General features: G+C 38.9%; 2 protein-coding genes and 1 long non-coding RNA gene across 9 annotated transcripts in view; 2 read left to right on the top strand and 1 right to left on the bottom strand.

Annotated features, from left to right (window-relative positions):
• Positions 1 to 6596, top strand: part of LOC109320200 (armadillo repeat-containing protein 1-like) — a 12632-nt gene extending 6036 nt beyond the window's left edge. Inside the window, exons 4-7 of the mRNA XM_019550214.1 lie at positions 817 to 1009; positions 1688 to 1804; positions 3329 to 3400; positions 5391 to 6596. Of these exons, the coding sequence (XP_019405759.1) occupies positions 817 to 1009; positions 1688 to 1804; positions 3329 to 3400; positions 5391 to 5576 (568 nt within the window). The 3' untranslated portion in view covers positions 5577 to 6596. The remainder of the gene's footprint in view (positions 1 to 816; positions 1010 to 1687; positions 1805 to 3328; positions 3401 to 5390) is intronic.
• On the top strand, positions 3711 to 5312 carry LOC109320201. Its single transcript, XR_002103749.1, has 2 exons — positions 3711 to 4519; positions 4550 to 5312. It is a non-coding gene; the product is annotated as an uncharacterized LOC109320201 (long non-coding RNA).
• The window catches only part of BCLAF1 (BCL2 associated transcription factor 1), a 35118-nt gene continuing 20475 nt past the window's right edge, over positions 6495 to 21137 (bottom strand). For 3 of the 7 annotated variants that reach the window (XM_019550204.1, XM_019550203.1, XM_019550208.1), the window contains 3 exons: positions 20178 to 20358; positions 10359 to 10505; positions 6495 to 7227 (listed from right to left, as the gene is read on the bottom strand). In XM_019550204.1, the coding sequence (XP_019405749.1) occupies positions 6988 to 7227; positions 10359 to 10505; positions 20178 to 20358 (568 nt within the window). In that variant the 3' untranslated portion in view covers positions 6495 to 6987. Of the gene's footprint in view, positions 7228 to 10358; positions 10506 to 18837; positions 18999 to 20177; positions 20359 to 21137 lie in introns of those variants that run through there. The other 4 variants (XM_019550205.1, XM_019550206.1, XR_002103748.1 and 1 more) reach the window with 4 other exon arrangements.

The following is a 21137-nucleotide window of genomic DNA, read 5'->3' as shown; positions in this document are numbered from 1 at the left end:
GGACTAGATGATCTGCTCAGGTCCCTTCCGACCCTAGAAACTATGAAACTATGAAGAACTGGTAGTTACCAAGGCTGTTATCAACTCCAGTACATTATATGAAAGGCTACTTCTGGGAATGACAAAAAACAAACAGAAAAAGCATGAACATTCCTCCTGGCTAGGGGGAAGAGTACCAGCAGAACAATTTATGGTTTCCTGGTTTGGGGAACATGCAATTCTCAAAGTGGCTGCATTTCATGAAGTAGAGCTTGAGATGTAAAGCATTGACAGAAAAGCCCCCTATAAGCAAGAGAATTGCATAAAGCCACCCAACTTTTTGGGAGTCAGGACGACTGGAAATTTGAAGATCAAACAAGTGCTAAAGGGACACCTTGAGAAGTCTGAGTAATCCTACTTGTTTCTGTAGTGAATAAAAACTTCAATGGTTATTTCTAAATTATACAGAGAGAAGTGAGTTTAGCTCATGAGCCACTAGTAATTCCATCTACATACTCTCTACCATTGTAGCAGTTTTAAAAGGTGTGACAGAACTGCTGATCCAGAGTGTGCAGGCGTATCTAGAAAAATAAAATCACTCCAACTTTTAACCCAGCTGCATCCAAGATCAAAGCTAGAGTGATTTAGCTCACTTGCATCGCAACAGGGTCATGTACATCTAACAATTATAGTACCCACTGGAGCAGCATCAGCTCCTTTTTTTGAAGCCATTATAAATGTATATTTGTCCATAGAATAAGTATAGTTACAAATGGGCTATAGGAAGAAAGAAACCAAATACATTTTTTTCCTCCCAATTGTTGTTTTTCCCTGTAGACATGACATCAATGGCAGTCTTCAGCTTCTAGCAAGAGAAGTACAGAATGCACTAAATACATCTTTTTATATCACCAATACACGATGTACTCCACAAGTATTTGATAACAAGTTCAAAGCACAGTTTTTTCTTAACAACTCCAACAAGACAGCAAAGACCATTACTCTTCACATTGAAGGACTAGATAATGTGGTAGGATCCTATATGTTATTCAGCATCTTCTGACCCAAGCTGTAAATACTTAAGGTTATAATATCACTACTTTTGTTTAGTTGAATTGTTCCTCATGTGGCTTCTCCTAAACCATGTGAACTGCAGTCTCCATCATAATGTCAGCACAAAGTCATGGCAATGACCTTCCCGTTGCTATGTAATCTAGGATTACTTCCTTCATGCTGATTTTGGGCAACTGCACTGATACTTCTCATAAGGTTAAAGGGGAAAGTCTGTTACCTAATCCTTAGAGAAAGGATATTTATGGCAGTGGGTTGGAATTCAGGAGACTGGGTTTCATTTCCATTTTTATCAGATTTTCTTTACAAATTTGGGCAAACTACTTTGTGCCTCCATTTCATTAGAACTAGATTAATGCTTCATTTTTCCAATCCAGGTTTCAGAAACCTCACATAATCCAGTTTAAATTAGGTCCTGTAGTCACTACTATAGTACAATAAATGATACCAAATACCTAAGCAGCCCACTGGGCTAGTATTACTAACCTATTTTAGGATTAGTGTACCCAGTCACAACTGAAAGCATGTAAACTAAATAGGCTTGGTCCTACTGCTTTCAATGTTGGTTTGACATTGAGTTAATAGTTAAATTCCAACTGGTGTGTTTTCACTCATCCTTTGACTCTTTTTAATCTAGCGTACCAAAAATCTGTGTGAGGAAGCACTGTTAAAAGTCAAAGGAGTAATCAGCTTTACATTTCAGTCAGCTCTCAGAAGATGCACTGTACGTGTAAAATCAGATCTTGAAACAGAGGTAAGGTCAAATTAATTTCTGAAAAATACTGCAGCACTAACACACTAGAAGCTTAATTTGCACTTGAACAACACTAGTTCCAGTATTCCTGTACTGCTTCTAAAGCTCTGAACCAACAATTCTTAATTGTGAGATTTCAGACACTGCTGCCAAGAGCTATGAGAAGTGGAATCACCTTGTTTTTCTGTTTTTTTCCCCTTTTTGCATTATCAAAGTTAGATACCATTTAACTGTAGTTGCTACCATTGCAGCCAGTAAGTTGACTGATGCTACAGAGGTCAACTAGATGCATTGTAAGAATGTGTAATAAGCAGTTGGCATACCTTTTTTTTTTTTTTTGAGATTCTGTGAAACAAGAAAACCTAAAACAGCCTTGTTTGACCACACATTATATATATATTTTTTTTAACCTTAACTGAAGCCAGTAAGGAATTAAGTAAATGCCTTGTTAGCCAAGTTGCTGCTTCGCTTTCCCTAAGCATACACTCTTCAGGGTAACATTTTGTATCCTTCAGGGTCACATTTTAAAAGCATATACTGCATTTAACATCTTGGGTATATAGATAATAGCTGTACCTGATCAAAGAGCATGTACAAGCAAGGGCTATTACTTTCCAACAAATTGATTGTGGGGTGGAGGGTAAATTATTGAGCTATTTTGCTATAGTAAGGAAAAAAGATTGAAGATCTACCAGGGATCCAGATTTTCCATCTACTGCAGAAAAATGCAGATTTTCTCCTTTAAAGGAAAAAACATGGAAAACTACAGGTTTCCCCTTGCAGGCTGGCAGAGTTTCAGCTTGCAAGAGGCTGGGGGGAGCGGGACACAGGGGGTATCACATACATGTGTGCATACTCGAATGTACATGGCTGAGAGTACAGGCCCTGGGCAGCGAGGGAGAGCAGCTCCCTCAGGTAAGTCATGGTGGGGAAAGAGGGGAGCAGATTGAGGCAGCATCAGTAGCCAAGGTGAGGGAGTGTTGGGGGCTAGGGGTGCTGCCCAGCCAGGGCAAGAATGCATAGCTGCAGGACCCAGTTGAAGGAGCAAGGCAAAGCCACCAGGGGCCAGCTCCTTGCAGTACACAGGGGTGGGAGTAATGGGGGGCCATATGCCCCCCTACATTTGTGCACTTGCCACTGAATCTGCTGCCTGTTTCCTTGCATCTGGGGGAGTGTCCCACACAAGCTAATTTGCCCTGGACCCCACACCCTGCTCGGGTCATCTCTGACTGGAAGTACTGTTCAATGAATTGCAACTTCCTTTGCCTTAACAGTATTCTAAAGTTGCATCTTTAGCAGTAAATTTGCTGTGTTATAATTATGTATTTTGGATGCTAGGGTGGGTAATGAACAGGGGACAGATCACTCTAGATATACCCAGTGCAATGCTTTCTCTTTAAAACATCCATTCTTGCCCCTGCTGGGGACAGGATACTGAGCTAGATGGATCATTGGTCTCACCTGGCATGGCACTTCTCATGTTTTTACACTCCTATGTTTAAAACAATAAACCTCTTATTTTAGACCCTAGCTTCTGCTATTGCTGCAACAAAAGTATTAGAAGCACAACTGATTAGAAGTGAATCTGGAAAAGAGGTAAGGCTACCTAATTCTTTAAGCAGACATTCTATTGCTAAACTCACAAATTGATAAAATGTCACTGTCCAATGATACCATTAGGAGACTTCCAATACTGAAAAAAAGGTGAGAAAAAAGTTGAAATGGCTATTACCTTCCCTCTTTGGGTAGATAAATCAACAGATAAGTAAGAAATGCCCACTCCTAGCTTTTACTCATTTGGTTGATGATAGAGAAATAAAGCAATTCTTTTACTATCAAGAACTCAGCGCCACTACAAGAGGTTAGGGTGTTCTTGACCCTAGTAGATTCATATTTGAAATCTTTGGGTTTATCCTCCTGGAAATCCTGTGTAGGTGTTTGCAGTGTTCCTACTATGTTTGGGTCAGTATGGGGATTTGTTTCAACCATGAAGAAACAGAATCCAAGTGGTGTTACAGCTCACTGGTGCGTCTACATGAGATGCTACAAGCAGATTAATTCTACTGTGAATTAGTGTGTCCCAGCAAAAGCTGCACTAATGCACAACAGAATTAGCCTACTGCGTATTCATGTCACCGAAAAGACCTGCGCCAGCAATACTGTGCAGTAGCACCAATTACAACGCATTTAGTTCTTATTACAGATACTTAACTTAATGTGCGCCATAATTATGGCATATCAATGCACCTGTAGACGTGCCTACTGCATCCTTCACTGAGACACTCTTGTAGTGAAAAAATATATCCAGGAATTGTAAAAAGTATGTGCGCACAGTAAAAGCGGTCAATTACATTAAAAGGCCACTAAAATCTTTTCTTTTTTCAAGATTGTGCAAGACAATGGAAATCTGAATGTACCAGTATCATGTTGCACAAAGGAGTAAGATGGTTATCAAGGGGCAAGGTTTTATCCCAAGTTTACAAAGTTGGAGAAGGAAGTGTTAACAATTTTTTACACACAAACATCCACCTGATTTCTATGATCTGTTGAGCAGTCATAGCTGGTGCTCTAAAAACTAGCATATCTTGCTGGCACATTTCTGTATTTGAGTAAACTGAATACCAGCATGCAATGTCCAAATGAAGATATTTCCACTCCTTCTGATAAAGCTTAGCCCTAACTTATCTGACTACCAGGGATCCAGATAAGACTCAGGTCAGATTCAGGAATCCAGATAAGATTCAGATCTGGAAGGCTCAACCTAATGTCTGAGAACCAGAAATGTTCCCCCCCAGAGGTGCATCAAATAATATAGAAGCCTTGCTACTGATATTGGATGAGTTGGAATTGCTAGAAGATTCAAAAATGTTTCCCAGATTTGGATGTTACAGAGTATGCTGGGTTAGAAAGCTGTTTACGGAAACACCAAGAATTGGGATTCAGGAAGAACTTGCTGATAAGCATAGTGATCAGACCCTAAGACTGAAATATGGTGCAGTATCTTTTCAATCACTTCTGGGTTTAACTAACCAAGCAATATTCCAACATTTCAAAATGAGCTGTAAAAATATTGTTGTAATTTTCAACATCATATGTGAGTTGGGTTTTTTTTTGCTTTAACAATCAAAATATGAGGGGAAAGGCAACTTTCAGTGGAAGAGGAAATGAGTCTCTTTAATTCATCCACAAATTCAAGATATTTGCAAGAACCACCAGCCTCACTGTCTCATTAATTATATCGGTTATTCATGTGCATTTTTGTGGTTTGATTAAAAAAAGGTGTCAAGTCTTTTTTTAACCCACTGTAATAACTTAATGAGGTACCACTAAATTTTGACAAGTTATGGAGAGGTGCCTTAAGTCTGAAAAGGTTAAGAACCACTGGCCTATAAAATGTAGGCACTTGCCTCAGATTTGTTAATTAAACCCTAGAAGTAATTGTGGTGATACTCATTTTCTAGCCTGTATCTAAGAAGGGGCAGTGTTTCAGCCTTCCTTATCGAAATTTTTAAAAGTTGTATGCTAAATGCATTCAAGTTTCAGTACAGCAAAGTGCAAATTCTTTTTTTTCTTTTTTTATTTTCAGATTATTGTTCCACTTAAGACTGCAAGTGTGCTTCAGCAATCTCACTTGCCAGACTACTTACCTGAAGAGGAAAGTCTGCATGAAGAATCTGAAAAAGCAGTTTTGCGAACTGGAATAAAGACTGACGCAAGGAGTAGCTGGATCAATAGTGCCACACATTTCTTGACCAAAGCTTTCTATTGGTGACTCATGAGTCAGCAGAAGTTATTCAAAACATTTCTGATTGTGTAGTTGTGAAGGAGCCATTTAGCATCTATTATACTGCTCAGGGAATTAACAAACAAGGGGTAGTGCTTTTATTTTCCTTGTTAGTGGTTTACTTCTGTCATAAAACTAGGAAAGAATTCCAGGAACATGTCCCCCCCAAGATGGTGCTTCTGGTTAGTGTATATAAATTAAACTACTGCTTGGGTTGTTGAACGAACAAAATTGGGCATTACCCCAGTAGCAGTAACATGAGCAGAAAAACATTACACTTAAGTAAGGTAGCTACCTATGTTTGTTTGACCTTAGGCAGAACACAAGACAGGGTAGCACCTTGTAGATTAACTCATTCAGAGAAGCTTTCATAGCTTCACTTACATCTGACTAAGTAAGCTAAAGCTACAGAAGCTGATGCCTCTGAGTGAGTAAGTCTGTGAAAGTGCATCTTGCCTTGCATTCAATATCAAACTATTGCTATATTTAATACAGAGTTAAAGAGGGCTTCCACCTATGGCCTAAAAACATACACTTTAAATCACAGTGCTAATAATTAAGCCCTGAATAAGGATTGTGGTATATACCTTTTCTCAGAAGTGGCTCTTAAGGGGAACAGTCCTTATGTGATCTACTGCAAGGTTTTTGTGACTATTAAAACAGGAAGTTAATATGGTTAGTCCCCATTTTACTCTGTCACTAAGACTGCTTTGGCAAGATTAAGTGACTATTTTCAAATAGTCTCTGCTGCAGCTTGGTTATAGGGTGCAATCTTAAGACTACTTTTTATTTTGGTAACAAGAAGCCACTTCTGTTCTATAACTAGCCCTTAAACCAAAGGAAAATTCCAGTGCCCATTTTTTAATGTAGTTAGTACCAATGTGTAAAATAAATGCTCTTCCAAGATTTTAGGTGTGCAGAGCTGTAAGTTTACTTCAGAATAAAATACAGACGTGGGGAATAATCAAAACTTTTAGAGTTGTACTTGACCATATATTTTGGACAAAACAGAATTACACTGCATATAACAAACAGTAAAAGTTCTTAAAAGTTGAGTTACAAATATTTTACTTTCTACCTGTACGATCATCAGCATACAGTTTACTATATCAAGGTTTCTAAAGGCTTAAAACAAAACAATTGTTCTATACTACTTTCAAACAGTAAAATTTAAGTAAAATGCTTACATTCATTTGACAACAAAAGAAAATTATTAAAAATGCTGTGTAGATAGTGTGAGGGCTGATCTTTCAGTTGGAATTCTTCAAACTTATTACTCCTGTGGAAAAAGAGAAATAATATCTTACTGCATTCTTTCTGTCCATTACTGACTCTACATTAAGGTGTTTTCATTTTAGGAGATTGAAGTTAAACAGTACAGTGAGGAAGAAAATATTCATCAAATCACAGACAAGCCAGAATTTTCTACCTTTTCTTCTTTGCGTCTGTCCTTTTCTTCATTATTTTCCATCGTTTCTTCTTCTTCTTCTACAAGCCCATCCCCTTGGTATTTGTCATGTGTCCACTTTGGACTGCTACCTGATTTTTTGAAGTTAAACCGCCCTCTGCCCCGCTGGAAAGTGCCACGACCTCTTCCTCTTTTAGCCCAATAATCCACACCATCATCTCTGTCATCATGCTATATTAAAAAGGGACAAAGAAGAAAAAGTTAAATGAACAATATCTAATGTACTTAACACCGTATTACGTAGGAATGATAAATTCAATACACACTGTTGAATTTATATAAATTCTCTCAAGATGCAGTTTTACAGGAAATATTTTAGCAGTTTAGATTCCATTATTGATATCTTATAGCTCATAGCAGGAGGCATAGTCCACACATTTAAAACTACAAAAAACCAGAAATTCCAAAAACAATTAAGACTTCCTTGATTTATGAAGGGTTTTACATTGGAGGCTTGTCATGTATAGAACTACTCTAACTCCCATTTATCATGATGTATATCAAACCAATCACTTAATGAGATTTACTAGCTTCTGGAAGTGCTGGCTTTACCACCCTACTTAATGATATTTGCTGATCTCACTCCTGAGTAAAAGCAAGGGCCTGTCAGAAATTACTGAACAGACAAAATTCTGTTACCTCTTACTACAAAGTATGTTTTTTATGATTTATTTAATACAAAAGAAGTCTCAGTTACTGGGTCAAAGCTGTTCCTTTGGTTCCCTTTTTGCATTTTAGTAATTTTCCAAAACAGAAGTTGGTGTTTTTTGGCTCATAACCACTAAAAATGTGCTGCTGTGCAACAGATATATTGTTTATTTCAAGATTGGCATTTGTTTTTAAATTCTGCTAACCAGAGAAATGCATCCTATGCATGTACTTAAGCCAGTAGTCCTCAACCTTGTTAGACTCAAGACACCACTCAGAAAAGTGCTGGCTCTTAGTTTTCACTCTTAACTGTAGAAAAGTAATAGAGCAATTCTTTTGTTGCAAAGACCTCAGGAAGACCACAACAGGTCAGAATGCTTTTAACATTATAGATTCCTATTTGAAATCTCTGGGTTTCTCTTTTGAATCATTTTTATGCATCTAAAAGTGCTAACATTGTATGGCACCCCTGTATGGCTCAAGGCACCCTGGTTGAGAATCACTGACTTAAGCAATACAACAATACACTAGTTTCTACTTAGTCATGAATGAATGACATTTGCTAACTGACTAATGATTTATATGTAATTACGTCAATTTGCAATGGATAAAAACAATGAGATTTGTTAAATTCATAAAAACAGAATTAAAATTGTTTTCATTTAATATAAAACGTTATGTTCTAGATACCTAAAAAAAGTTTTATCAAAATACTGTTTATTTAAAACTAATTAATGAAAGAAATTATATGTAGCTAGTGAACTGTTCTTCCAGATTTCAGAACGAATATGTCTCATCAGCTCCCACTTCTGAAAAGAAGAAAAAAAACATTATCTCTGTACCTGGCTAATACAAACAGTTTCTTCACATCTTGGTCGTTTTGCAATCTGCCTAATTTGCAGATGAATTAAAGGACAAGATAGTCATCTGTTTAGGGCGGCTTTTACAATTAAAAGGCACTACTTCTCCAATCAAGTTGGATTTTAAATCGGTGGTCCCAAGGCAGCTCTTTCCTGTGGCTCTGTACACCCACAGTTGTTCTGCAAAACCACGTTTGCAAGTGAATATAGATAGGGAACCTAATCCAGTGAAGTATCCAGGTTTTGCTTCATATCAATTTGGCATATCAACAAACCTTACATTCAGGCATTTAGCTAGCAACTTTTAGCAATTCAGTGATTTGACTCTCTAAAGCTTCAGCAGCAAGAGTATTCTATAAAAATTAATTATAGTTTAATATTCTGTTTGACAGTTTTTGTTTTCACTCAGTCCAAATGGATTATGGAAAGTAGGGTTCTATTTAATCCAAATTAAATGAATTATGGAAAATTTAGGCTTCTACTATCTGTCATGTTTTGTTACAGATTTTTAAGGAAAAAATGTGCGTTTTATTTAAGTAAAATCCAGTTTAAACAAAGCTGATTTTTTAATATCAGTTTTCATCCATCAATCATTCATCCATAAAGCTAAAAAATTGCTTATAATGCTTTAATAGTTTAAATTTAATAATAATTCAATTTCCCCCTCAATTGTAAATTGGCTAAATATTGTCTGAATTGCAGTTTAGTACAAATCTGAATGACAAAATGTTTTCCATCATCTGCCTGACTATAAAAAAAGCATCAAGTAAACTCCTATATTATTCATGTCTTGGTAAACATCTTCTGAACCCTAATAAAAATAAGACCTTTGGACAAGAAACTACATACAAAATTTCAAAAAACAGATTTGGAGCTCTTTTTTTTTTTTTTTAAAGTGATTTTTCAGTTCAACTTTATGCCAAGTATGAGCCAAGGCTGAAAGCCAGGTTTCATTACAAAAGTTCTTCTTTTCCTTGAGGATAACAAAGCTCAAGTATTCCACGAGATTCTGTTATTTGATACACTGTGTTATATGTGATAAGCATGCAACAACACTAAATATAGATCTCAGCTAAACCCAATATATTTGGATTCCAGTGTACAAAGTTTCTTTTCAGGATGATTACTGGAATTATTCCATGTATAATACTTCTGATTATACCATATTAAATGAATGCGCTACAATATCACTGAACAAACATTGAGTGTTTAGAAAAATGCGTCTTCACCTTAATAACTGATAATGTAACATTCTCTTTATTAAGCAGAACCAGAATGTGCTAAATAAAAAAATCTTGGATTACTTATTTTAACAAGTTTTTTTGGTTTTTCGGGCATTTTTGCTGGTAGAAAAAGACCAAAAGATGGAGGAGTTGCACATATTTCTCCATACTCCAATGAGAGCAGCAGAGCTGCTGCTACCATAGCCAGTCCATGTCTATCCTAGATATGCTGCTGGCTTTCTGTTTTTACTGAACTCTCAGATAGGGCTGAGGCACCATCTCTCAGTAAGCATTAGTCTGGTATGTTGTCATTCCTCCATCTGAAGGATGGAAATAATGGTTTTTTGGGGATATTCTTCCTTTAAAACAAGCTATTGCCACCCTCCTGCAGCAAAAAGATGCTGGAGCTGGCACTACTGGAAGCCTGATGCTCTCATAGCAGTATGACGCTACAACAGACAGTGATAACAAAAACAACATGCATAAAGTGACAGCCTTCTTAAAACTGGATATAGAATATGCTGTGAGAACAAAAATGCATGCATAATATAATAAATTCTCTAGCACCCACCAAGAAGTATTTCTTGCTTTTTGGGGTATATTCAGGATCCCATTCCTCTTCCTTCGGTCTCTTTTGAAAAGTAGTATTTGAGTTGCTGGGACCAGTATTTGTACCAGCAAAACCTCCTCTGGCTCTTCCTCTGCCCCTAATTCGAAACTGATTAACCAAAGCGTTTATGTATTTAATCAATTTACATATAGCCACAAACCACACACTCAAATTGTACTGTGTTATAACCAAAACACTCATTCTCTTTTTTTCCCTAAGAAAATAGATCATTGCATAACAGTCATTGAAAAATTCACATGTAATATTTAAAGTACACCATACTCAGTCTGAGATATCTTTAGGTATCTTTAGACATCAGTGCTACTTATGTACTTAAACATTTACAGTGTTTATCCATTTCATTCAATGGCTATTTAATGTAAAACACAAATGCCACTGGGCCAGGAGCACAGACCAGACCCCACTAGACAGGGAAAGTGCCTTTAGCCTTTCCTAACCGGTGGCCTGGTGTTTACGGCATTTTACAGGGCAGTGAAGTTAAAATCTAGGTCTCCAGTTCTAGTTAAGTGCCCTAATTAGGCTACTGGATTAAAAATACAGGTTATTCTGTCAAAAAGCAAGTCCACCTGTTTCTTTCCTAACCACCATTTTGGAGACAGAGCAGCATGCTATCCCAGATGGAGTAGTATCGCCACAGATGGTCATAATGGAATTTGTCTGAGCATGCTCAGAAGGACAAGTCTAGTCACAGACAAAAATAAGATCTCTCCAAGTGGAGAGAAAACATTTAGTAGCAGTCAGCCACCTTCAGGCAACAGAAACTGAACCTAAAGGTTTTCTTTGAGCCAATTATTCTATTTAGTTAAATACTTTAACAGCATTTGTAGAATATGTTTACTCATGATGTGCTCTTGGGGAAAAAATACAAAGCACTTGCTAATCTTAAACAAACGACTTTCAAATTTGGCAGTCTTTGGTTAGTAACAATGAAAGGTTACAAGATAATGTTCCAAGTTTGTTTTTTCCTGCAAAGTACATCTAAAGCAGACAGAAGAAACCAATAGATTTGGAGCAGTATAAGAAAAGAGCAGATTTGGGGGAATTAAAAACAAAACATCCTAAGAAAGACTCGTCTATACATGAAATTATTCAGGAAAAGCAAATAAAGTTGTTCTGGAAAACTTGTTTATGGATAACTCCATATGCAAATAAATGTATTCTGGAATAAGGCTGTCTACAACATGGTGTTATCCATAATCAGCTATTTTATTCTCAAGTCAGTCTATTTAAAAATCTAAATGAACTTTAAAGAAGATAGTATACACTAGGGGTTGGCAACCTGTGCCAGATTCAGCCCACAGAGCCACTGAGTCTAGCCCAAAAATGTAGGAATTCATCAACATGCTGTTGTGGGTTGAAACAGCAATAGCTGGGTCCTATAGCACCTGCCCACCTGCTTCTGTCCCAAGCTGGGTCATTTCAATCTGCAGCTAGAAAAGGTTGCTGACCGTGGGTATACAGCATGTTAACAAAATGTTCAAATAACCCTAAGTCTAAAATCTGAACTGTGCATCTCACTTATAAGTTTACTGTAAAACAGTTTCAAAGCATTAAGCTGTAAGTTGTGTCACAAGAGAGTATTTAAAAATAAGGTTAATTAATATTCAGAAAAAAATGTTTCTTTGCATGGAGTTAGCCTTGCAGAAAGTGTTAACAGCAATTTCTCTCACGGTTTCCTAAAGAAAACTGGATTTAAGTGCGACAGGCCTGTTAATACACCTAAACCTACTAGTGCAGTTTCTTTTTATTAACAACCCAGCACTAAGAAAGAAACTGCATATTAGAAAGTAAACCCAAACTACAGGAACTGTGTGACCAAAAGCTTTCCCAACTGTGACTGAGATGTTGAAATCTTTTGCTCGTCAGATGGGCTGCACAAGTGAAGAACAGAAAAGCAAGAGACCGAGTCCCAGGTGACTATACAGAAGGACTGAGTTCAGAACATGAGGCTTGAATTGCTTAATGTTATTTAATCTTTAAACTAAATTGGACTAAACGGAGCACTGCAGCATTCCCAAACCTTCTCCAAACACCGCAAACGAAATCAGGAGACAATCTGGAAAGATGATTTAGGAAGTGCTAAGTAAGTATGGCATTGCCTAAAGAAAACCTGGAGTAGAAGGTTTAAAAAAAAAAAAAAAAATCTAGACCAAGTTTAAGAGCAAACAAGCAGGCTGAAGAAATCTTTTTGTTTCTGATAGTCTTGAAGCCACTTCATTGCAAAAATCAGGAAATGATCACAGCACTGCCATTTTGGACAACGTAACACCACATTTACTTGAACACAAGGTTTTTTTCCTCCAGTCAGCATGGGGAGAAAAGCCCCTCATTTAAATTTGTATTAAAATACATTGTTTATCACTAAACTGCTGCCAAAAGCAGCATGTGCTCAGTAATGGAAACCAACTATAAAGTAGATTCAATGCAGCCAACACTGAGCATGACTATGAAATATATGTCCCAACTGCGCAAACATACTGGTAGGAACCTACCACAAGGATAGTGCAGCCCATTTGAATAAGGTTCATGGTAATGCCCATTAAATGAAGTCCCCCTCAGCATTGATACCCCCCACCCCCCCAAGTCATAATAAGCCACTACACTGCATACATTTCAACTTCCTATTCATACCCACAGCTGAGCTGTGGATTCTTTCCCATTATTCCCCTTTCTTCACCATCCTTACATATCTGGCAAACATCATATGGGACACCACAAACAGCTCACCCTCTCTCAGCCTTTTGCATGATTAGTGTGGCCCCTCCCTCCATGAGATGAAGCTGAACCAGGCTGCCCACGCCTGATCTGCATTTAAATTTTTGGAGCATCCCAGTACTTGTAACAAGAACATTCCGTTCCAATCATGAGTGGTAGCTAATTAACACACAGATCCTTTGTGTGGGGGTATCTAGCATATAATATAATGAGCATGCTGAGCTATGGGGTCACCATGGCTTGAAATGCTGGACTCTGGTGGGACTCAATTAAAAAAAAACTATATGATAAATGATACGCCTTTTGGCTTTGAACTAATACCATGCCTAAGCAGCGCTCTGGTTTTTCTTCAGAGTTTCAAAATCTTTTGCCATGTATTTGTGTCCAAGAAGACAGTTCTCCTGAATTACACCCCAGGAGAACTGCTCTTATAGCATGGTTCATTCAGTACCTGCCGAGGTGCAATGGCTTTAAGTCCAGTTTATGGAAATGGGAGTTTCCTCCCTTGCCTGCTCCAAGGGCCTTATCCTAGAATCATATCACAGAATCACAGAAGTAGGGACAGAAGGGACCTTGTAGATCTTCAAGTCCAACCCCCTGCCTGGCCAGGAGAAAAACTGGGCTCAAATGACTCCAGCCAGGTAGACATCAAGCCTCTCCTTAGAGCCCCAGGGTAGGAGCCAGCACCACTTCCCTTGGAAGTTGGTTCCAGATCCTAGCCGCCCTAACTATGAAGGTAAGGGCAAGCACAACTCAGGGGCATCTGAACCCCATGCCTCTGGGCTTGGGACTGCAAGTAGGATGCCTGCCAAAGGATTTGAAGCATCTGAAACTCCAGCTGTGGGTGGAGGATGTTTGCTGGTAGTAGGACCACTTATGTTTCTGGACTCCTGGATTTGGAATTAGTTTTGGCTAATTTGGCCTCCGATACAAATTTAAAAAAAAAAAAAAAAAAAAAAAAAATAAAAAATCTGCTTATTTCCAGTGGTCAAAATCTTGGCTTTATGCCCACTTTATGGAAATGGGAGACTCCCCCTTAGCTTGCTCCTGCAGCCATACAGCTGAGCATAAGCAAAACTTGGGGGCATCAGAACCTCAAGCCTCTGGGCTTAGGCCTGCATGTAAAATGCCTTGCCAAATGATATGGATGCACCTGAAGCCCCAGGTAGTAGTGGAGGATGTTTGCTGGTAGTAGGGCCTCATATGGTTCTTGAGTAATTCATAGATTTGGCTAATTTGGCTAGGAAAACAAAAAGTTTCCTTAATAAAATCTGTTCTATATATAAGTAGGTGCCAATGTGCTGCTTAAAAGTGTTTATGGAGTACATGTGCTAAAATTTGAAAAAGGTAAAATGCATCAAATTCTAGATGAGCAAGCCCATGGGTACTATATACTACAGCTATATTCAATTTCAAAGTCAACATTTTCATATTTTCCCCTCACTTCCATGTGCTCAGGGAAAAGCAGAGTCTGACAGTAAGGGGTGGGGGGCAGGGGAGGAAAAGGGGCTGCAGGCAGAAGGTAGAGGACAAAGGAACTGACCCCCCAGATTTATGTTCCCTGCTGTAGCAGTGGGAGAGGACAAAATTAAGGTGAACCTTCAATAATTATATTGTTTACATGGAAGTTTATAATAAATGTATACATTTTCCATATACAATATCTAATTATTGGGGTAAGGGCAGGTCATCTTGTAATGGAATAATAGAACATTAGGATTGGAAGGGACCTCAGGAGGTCATCTAGTCCAAACCCCTGCTCAATGCAGGACCATCCCAGACAAAGCTCTGTCTAGCTGGGTTTTGAAAACCTCCAAGGATGGAGCTTCCACCACCTCTCTGGGTAACCTGTTCCAGTGTTATACTACCTGCTCCCAGTAAAAAAAAAAAATTCTTCATAATATCTAACCTAAATTTCCCTTGCTACAACTTGTGACTGTTGCTCTTTAGTCTGTCATATGCCACCACCAAGAACAATCCAGCTCCATCTTTTTTCAAACCTCCCTTCAGATAGTTGAAGGCAGCAATTAAATCCCCTCAGTCATCTCTTCTCCAAACTAAATAAGCCCGATTCCCTCAGCCTCTCCTCATAAGTCATGCCCCAACCCCCAAACCATTTGTGTTGCCCTCCGCTGGACTCTCTCCAATTTGTCCAAATCCTTAATGAAGTGGGGGGCCCAAAACAATACTCTAGATGTAACACTGGAACAGGTAACCCAGAGAGGTGGTGGAAGCTCCACCCCTGGAGGGTTTCAAAACCCAGCGAGACAAAGCTTTGTCTGGGATGATCTAGTTGCAGATGGTCTGCTTTGAGCAGGGGGTTGAAGTAAATGACCTCCTGAGGTCCCTTCCAACCCTAATGTTCTATGATTCTATTACAAGTGCTGAACAGAGGGGAATAATCACTTCCCATGACCTGCTGGCAACACACTTACCAATGTGGCCCAGTATGCTGTTAGTCTTCTTTGCAACAAGGGCAGTGTTGGCTCATACTCAGCTTATTGTCCACTGTAACCCCCAGGTCCTTTTCTGCAGAGCTGCTACCCAGCCAGTCAGCCCCCAGCCTGTACCAGGTCAGTGCATGGGACTGTTTCATCCTAAGTGACAGATTTTGCACTTTTCCTTGTTGAACCTCATGAGATTCCTTTTGGCCCAATCATCCAATTTGTCTAGGTCACTCTGAATCCTAGCCCTACCCTCCAGCATATCTACTACTCCCCCCAGCTTGGTGTCATCTGCAAACTTGCTGAGGGCGCACTCTCTGCCATCTTCCAGGTCATTGATAAAAACATTGAACAAAATTGGCCCCAAGACTAACCCCTGGGTCACTCCACTGGATACCAGCTGCCAACTAGACGTCAAGGCATTGTTTACTACCCCCTCCAAACCCAATCCTCCAGCCAGTTTTCTATCCCCCCTTAGAATCCATTCATCCAGCCCATATTTCCTTAGCTTGCCTGCAAGAATGTTGTGGGAGACCGTATCAAAAGCCTTGCTATAAATCAAGGTACACCACATCCACCAGTCTCCCCACATCCACAAAGCCAGCCATGTCATCACAGAAGGCAATTAGGTTGGTCAGGCATAACTTGCTCTTCGTGAATCCATGCTGACTGTTCCTAATCACCTCCTTCTCCTCCAAATGTTTCAAGATGGATCCCTTAAGGATCTGCTCCATGATTTTTCCAGGGACTGAGGTGAGACTGACTGGTCTGTAGTTCCCTGGATCCTCCTTTTTTCCCCCTTTCTTAAATATGGCATTGATTGGCTTTTCCCAATCATCTGGGGCCTCTGCTGATCACCATGAGTTCTCAAAGATGACGGCCAGGGTCTCTGCAATCTCAGCAGCCAACTCTCTCAGCACTCTCAGGTGCATCCCATCTGGCCCCATGGATCTGTATACATCCAAGCTTTTCTAAATAGTCCCCAAGCTGTTCTTTCAACACTGAGGGCTGCTCGCCTCCTCCCCAAATTGCACTTCCTGTGATCCTCCTCTTGCTACTGACATATCCGTAGAAACCCTTCTTGTTACCTTACATCCCTTGCTGCAACTCCAATTGCACTTTGGCCTTCCTGACTTCATCCCTGAATGCCTGAGCAATGCTCTTATATTCTTCCCTAGTTATTTGTCCAAGTTTCCACTTCTCATAAGTTTCCTTTCTGTGATTTAATTTACTGAAGAGTTCCTCCATCTTATCTAATGTTGAGTGAATACATTATTAGCATTTAAGAAAAAGAATACTACTAAGATCAAGTTAAGTTAGCAGCTCTTGGTATTAAGAATCTAAAGCTGGAACTTCTCAGAAATAAAATATTATCTATTATATAAGACATGGTACACGGTCTTAAAAAAAAAGTGCAAAGCCATGCAGACTGGGAGATGCAGTACACCTTCATGCTACCTTTGTGGGCCTCCTATGGGCAGAGTTTAGCACAGAAAGGAAGGGGACTATTTTATTACAAGGATAGCTTTCTTCTTTTTCACCATCTGGCAAGAACCTGCACAGAGAATTTTTTTAGGAATTGTCAAAGGCCAGAAGTCAGCTTCTGGCTAGTATTTATTTTTAGATGCACATTTCTAGTTCCAAACAACATTTATAGCTTATAATTCATATAAACAAGTGTCAGCTTACATCATTTTGGTAAGTACTGCAGTCTCTTGATGAAAATTAGCATTGGTTTTGGATGAAGGAGACAAGTCTCTGTATACGAGGGCTGTCAAACTCATCCACCATTGTAAGCTAGATGAGTTGCCCCAGATCCATAGGTCAGATCTGGAGCATGGGCTGTTATCTGGCTCGCAAGGCTGGAAATGTGGTGGCTTCAGCATTAAATTTCCACTGTCCTCTGAAGCCATGGCAGCCAAGCGCTCATCCCACTGCATGTTTCCAGTACAGGCCAAATGATGCTGCTCCATGTTCCAAATCTGGCCCGCAGGGCTAGACATTTGACAGTGGGATGAGCAGCAGGAGTACTAATTTCAAATGGTTCTTTAAGCCAGGTAAATTATTGCTGCCACTGCTCTTCCTATGAGCAGTCCCACAAGCTGGACCTGGAGCACAAAGCCACATCATCTGGGTGTTAGAAATTTGGTAGAGGGATGGGTGGTGGCTGCCATGGCTCTGGGAGCCATGGTAATTCCTGTTGCCACTTCTCACTACACCACTAAGTTGCAGGGTTCCCAAAGAGGTGAAAGAAACTGAAAGACATGGCTCTGTGGGCCATATTTCACACCTCTGCTCCACACTTTCCTGCCCAATCAGCCAGACTCGCCCAAATCTACACCCATACTCTCACCCCTTAAAAAGAATTCTGATACAAACCCAAAAGTCTCATCCAAAACTGAAACTGTATATTGAAATAATTAACTTATAAACTACAAAAATACTTCAGTTTACTTGCACTGCTGAAATTTCTGTTCAGTCTATGATAGAAAGTGCAACATGTCTATTCAGGTTACCCTGATTACAGTAGTCTTGATATCAATAAGCCTATGTAAAATACAATTACACAAATCAATAAAGAATTCAATCATTTCTCATTTAAAGCTTCTCCTTCAACTACATGATCAACATTATATAAACAGACACTTGGATAAGATTTCAGTGCATGTCCCTGTAACATGCCTCCAATACATTTTGCCCAATTTAGTTTTATTAAAACTATAACAATTATATAAACATTAAGGTGTATATCATTTAGGAGGCTATTCTACAATGTAACCTCTTGTTAAAAGGAAATGTGTCTGTTAAACCTGTTTTTGTTTCAATTTTTTCTGTTCTAGTTACTTTCCTGTGAATAGTGTTAAACTTCCCTTCATTGGAGCTTACAGCATCCAAGTACTTATAATAGTCTTAAGTCTTAATCATAGTTTAACAGTCTTAATCATAGTGTAGCAGAATTATAGACATTGAAGTCTTTTAATTTTTTCTTGTAAAATAGTCCTTCCAGACCCATGAATACTGGGTTTCTCTTTGACCTACCTGGAAGGAATCATTATCTTTTAATGGTGGGGTACACAGAAGTGTACAGTACAGATTGTAATAACAGTACAGATACAGCAGGCCATTTCAAAATTGCACTGGCCTTTTCTGGCCACAAAAAGGTATGCTTATGTCTAATTTACCATCTCTTTCAGCATTACTCATTCATTACTATAGGCTACATGAAGGAGTCATTAGGACAGTTAGAGGTTACTCCTTACCACTGAGTCTGGATATTTGCAAGTTACATCTGGGGAAAAATGCCAGTTTCAAAGATGTCTCTCTCATATGTTTATTTCTGGCTCATGATCCTTATCTCTCTAGGTCACTTTGTGCTATTTTTCAGTCCTCGCTGGTGTTTGCATATTTCCCAATTTCATATCTGTGAATCATATAAACATGCTGTTCAGACCATTTTATAAATTAGCGGTTTTTAAAACCATTGTCTGAGGACCAGCAATAGTCAACACAACACTTCCAAGCCTCAATGATACAGCATTCTCCACTGGTCAACCATCAGCTTTGTTGCTGACTGTAGTCCAGGCCAGGCCATTCAGTGAAACATTAAAGAACAAAAGCAAGCATCCCTTCTTTCCCCAGATGGCTATGCAAGGATGCATATAAATTTAACCAGGTATAAGTTCATAAATGCCAAAATGAAAAGGGTAACACACAGGAGGACAGAACTAAACCACAAAATGACCTGGAATAACTGGAGCAGCATGTGACAACACGCAACAAATCAAAAAATTAATTTTAATAAATGGATGATGAATTTAAAAATCTTATCCCAAGGAAAGGAAGCCAGCTGCATGGTTACAAAACAGAGAAAAAGGCACGCATCACATCCACTGCATTAGCACAAGTTTATTTCCCTCTCTGTTTTTAATACCGTCTTGATAAGTCCCTTCTGTGTAATCAGCTATTATGGTTACTGCAAGAGAAGGAAACCTTTCAGTAGATAGTCTTCAGCTGTAATCCACTGTACTTTTTAAATAATCAATATTTTGGATAACAATGGCCTTGGTCTAAACTACGCAGCTGCTTCACAGGTAAGTCTGAGAGTGGGTCTACATTCCCAGCTTCCCTTCCCTGTGGCAGCAGAGCCCACTTTCTGCCACAGTTACACCAGCATTCTTGGGGGGGGAGGGGTGCAGGGCAAAGGGAAGATTCTTCTTGCAGTGCCTGGCAGACAGCAGAAGGTACATATAGAAATAATCCTTGCCCTCTTGCTGCAGGCCCTTCGACAACTGTGCCTTCTGGCAGCAGAAGCGACCTGTGTAAGAAAGATCTAACAAAGATGCTGAAAGTCTGACCCAATGCCAATCACTGCTTTACACTGCTCTAGTTATGCTATTGCTTTTACTGTACTAGCTATTTTTTCCTCTTTTGCAGCTGGTTTGAGTCAAAATATTCCAATATTAAGCATAAGACTTCTTGAAACACTTCATATCTCAAATCTTGGGAATATGGTCTCTAAAGCCAAACCACTGTCATAACTAAAAATTTATACTATTTAAAAACTGGACAGAAGGGAAGGAACAGAGAATAAAATACTTACAAAGGTGCCTCTGGGCCTGCTGACTCCTGCAAAACCAGAATATTCCTTCTGCTCATGGTGGGTTTTGAATTCTTCATCTCTTTCTTTCTTGCAGTCTTTTTCTTCTCGGGAACTGGATGAGGAGGAAGATGGGGAGGAAGATGAGGAAGATCGAGAACGGTCTTGCTCTCTTTTTTGTTTACTGAAAAATAAAAACCATACTGTGTGCTGTTTTAAAAATACTAGAGTCTGTAGCATGCTACATTAAAGGGGGTCACTTTATATTTTATGAAAATCTACCTCCCCCATTCATAATAATATACACACACAAAATAATACATATTTTAGGTGTTATGGTAAAGTATAGTTTACTTTCCAGCTCCTTCCTCATCTTTAACATATTATAGGCACATACTATTCCTAGCGTGTTGGAAAAGTAGCTGTCTGCAACTGCAAAATTCCTTTTCTGGTGTTTGATTCAAGGAGGAGTTTTGAGATTTTAGGAGGTTTGTTTGTTGTTTTTTTAACTGCCTTTTTTGAAGGCATGAAAAGGAAAAAAATGGAAAAAGGAAGAAAACCCTGAAGGCAACATTTTAAATTAACTACATAATTCAGTTTTCACATACTGTTGAAAACAGCAGACATGGTTTGGGCTTCCCTAAGAGAACATCAGTATAGGATTAGCCAGTGGATGATAGTGTGGATACCAGTCAGAAAGAAAATGGGAAGAAGGAAGCATAAGTAAAATTCATCATATACCCAAATGAAATGCAGGAAGAAATTCTAAATAGCAAGACTTTGTATTTGGCAGCCCCATACTGGTACTAATTTGACTTGATTTACAAAATTTTAATACAATATCCAAAAGAAGGTCATACCTGAAATAACTCTTACCACTGCTACACAGTATCCACTGAAACATAACTATTAAGGACTAATATTTTCTCTTAAAAACAGGTCACTGGCTTTAGAAAAAATACA

Source organism: Crocodylus porosus, unplaced genomic scaffold, assembly GCF_001723895.1.
Source record: "Crocodylus porosus isolate Cpor-Errol unplaced genomic scaffold, CroPor_comp1, whole genome shotgun sequence".
Classification (NCBI taxonomy): Eukaryota; Metazoa; Chordata; order Crocodylia; family Crocodylidae; genus Crocodylus; species Crocodylus porosus.
The sequence above is the reverse complement of the archived record's forward strand: the minus strand, read 5'-3'. Positions and strand labels throughout refer to the sequence as shown.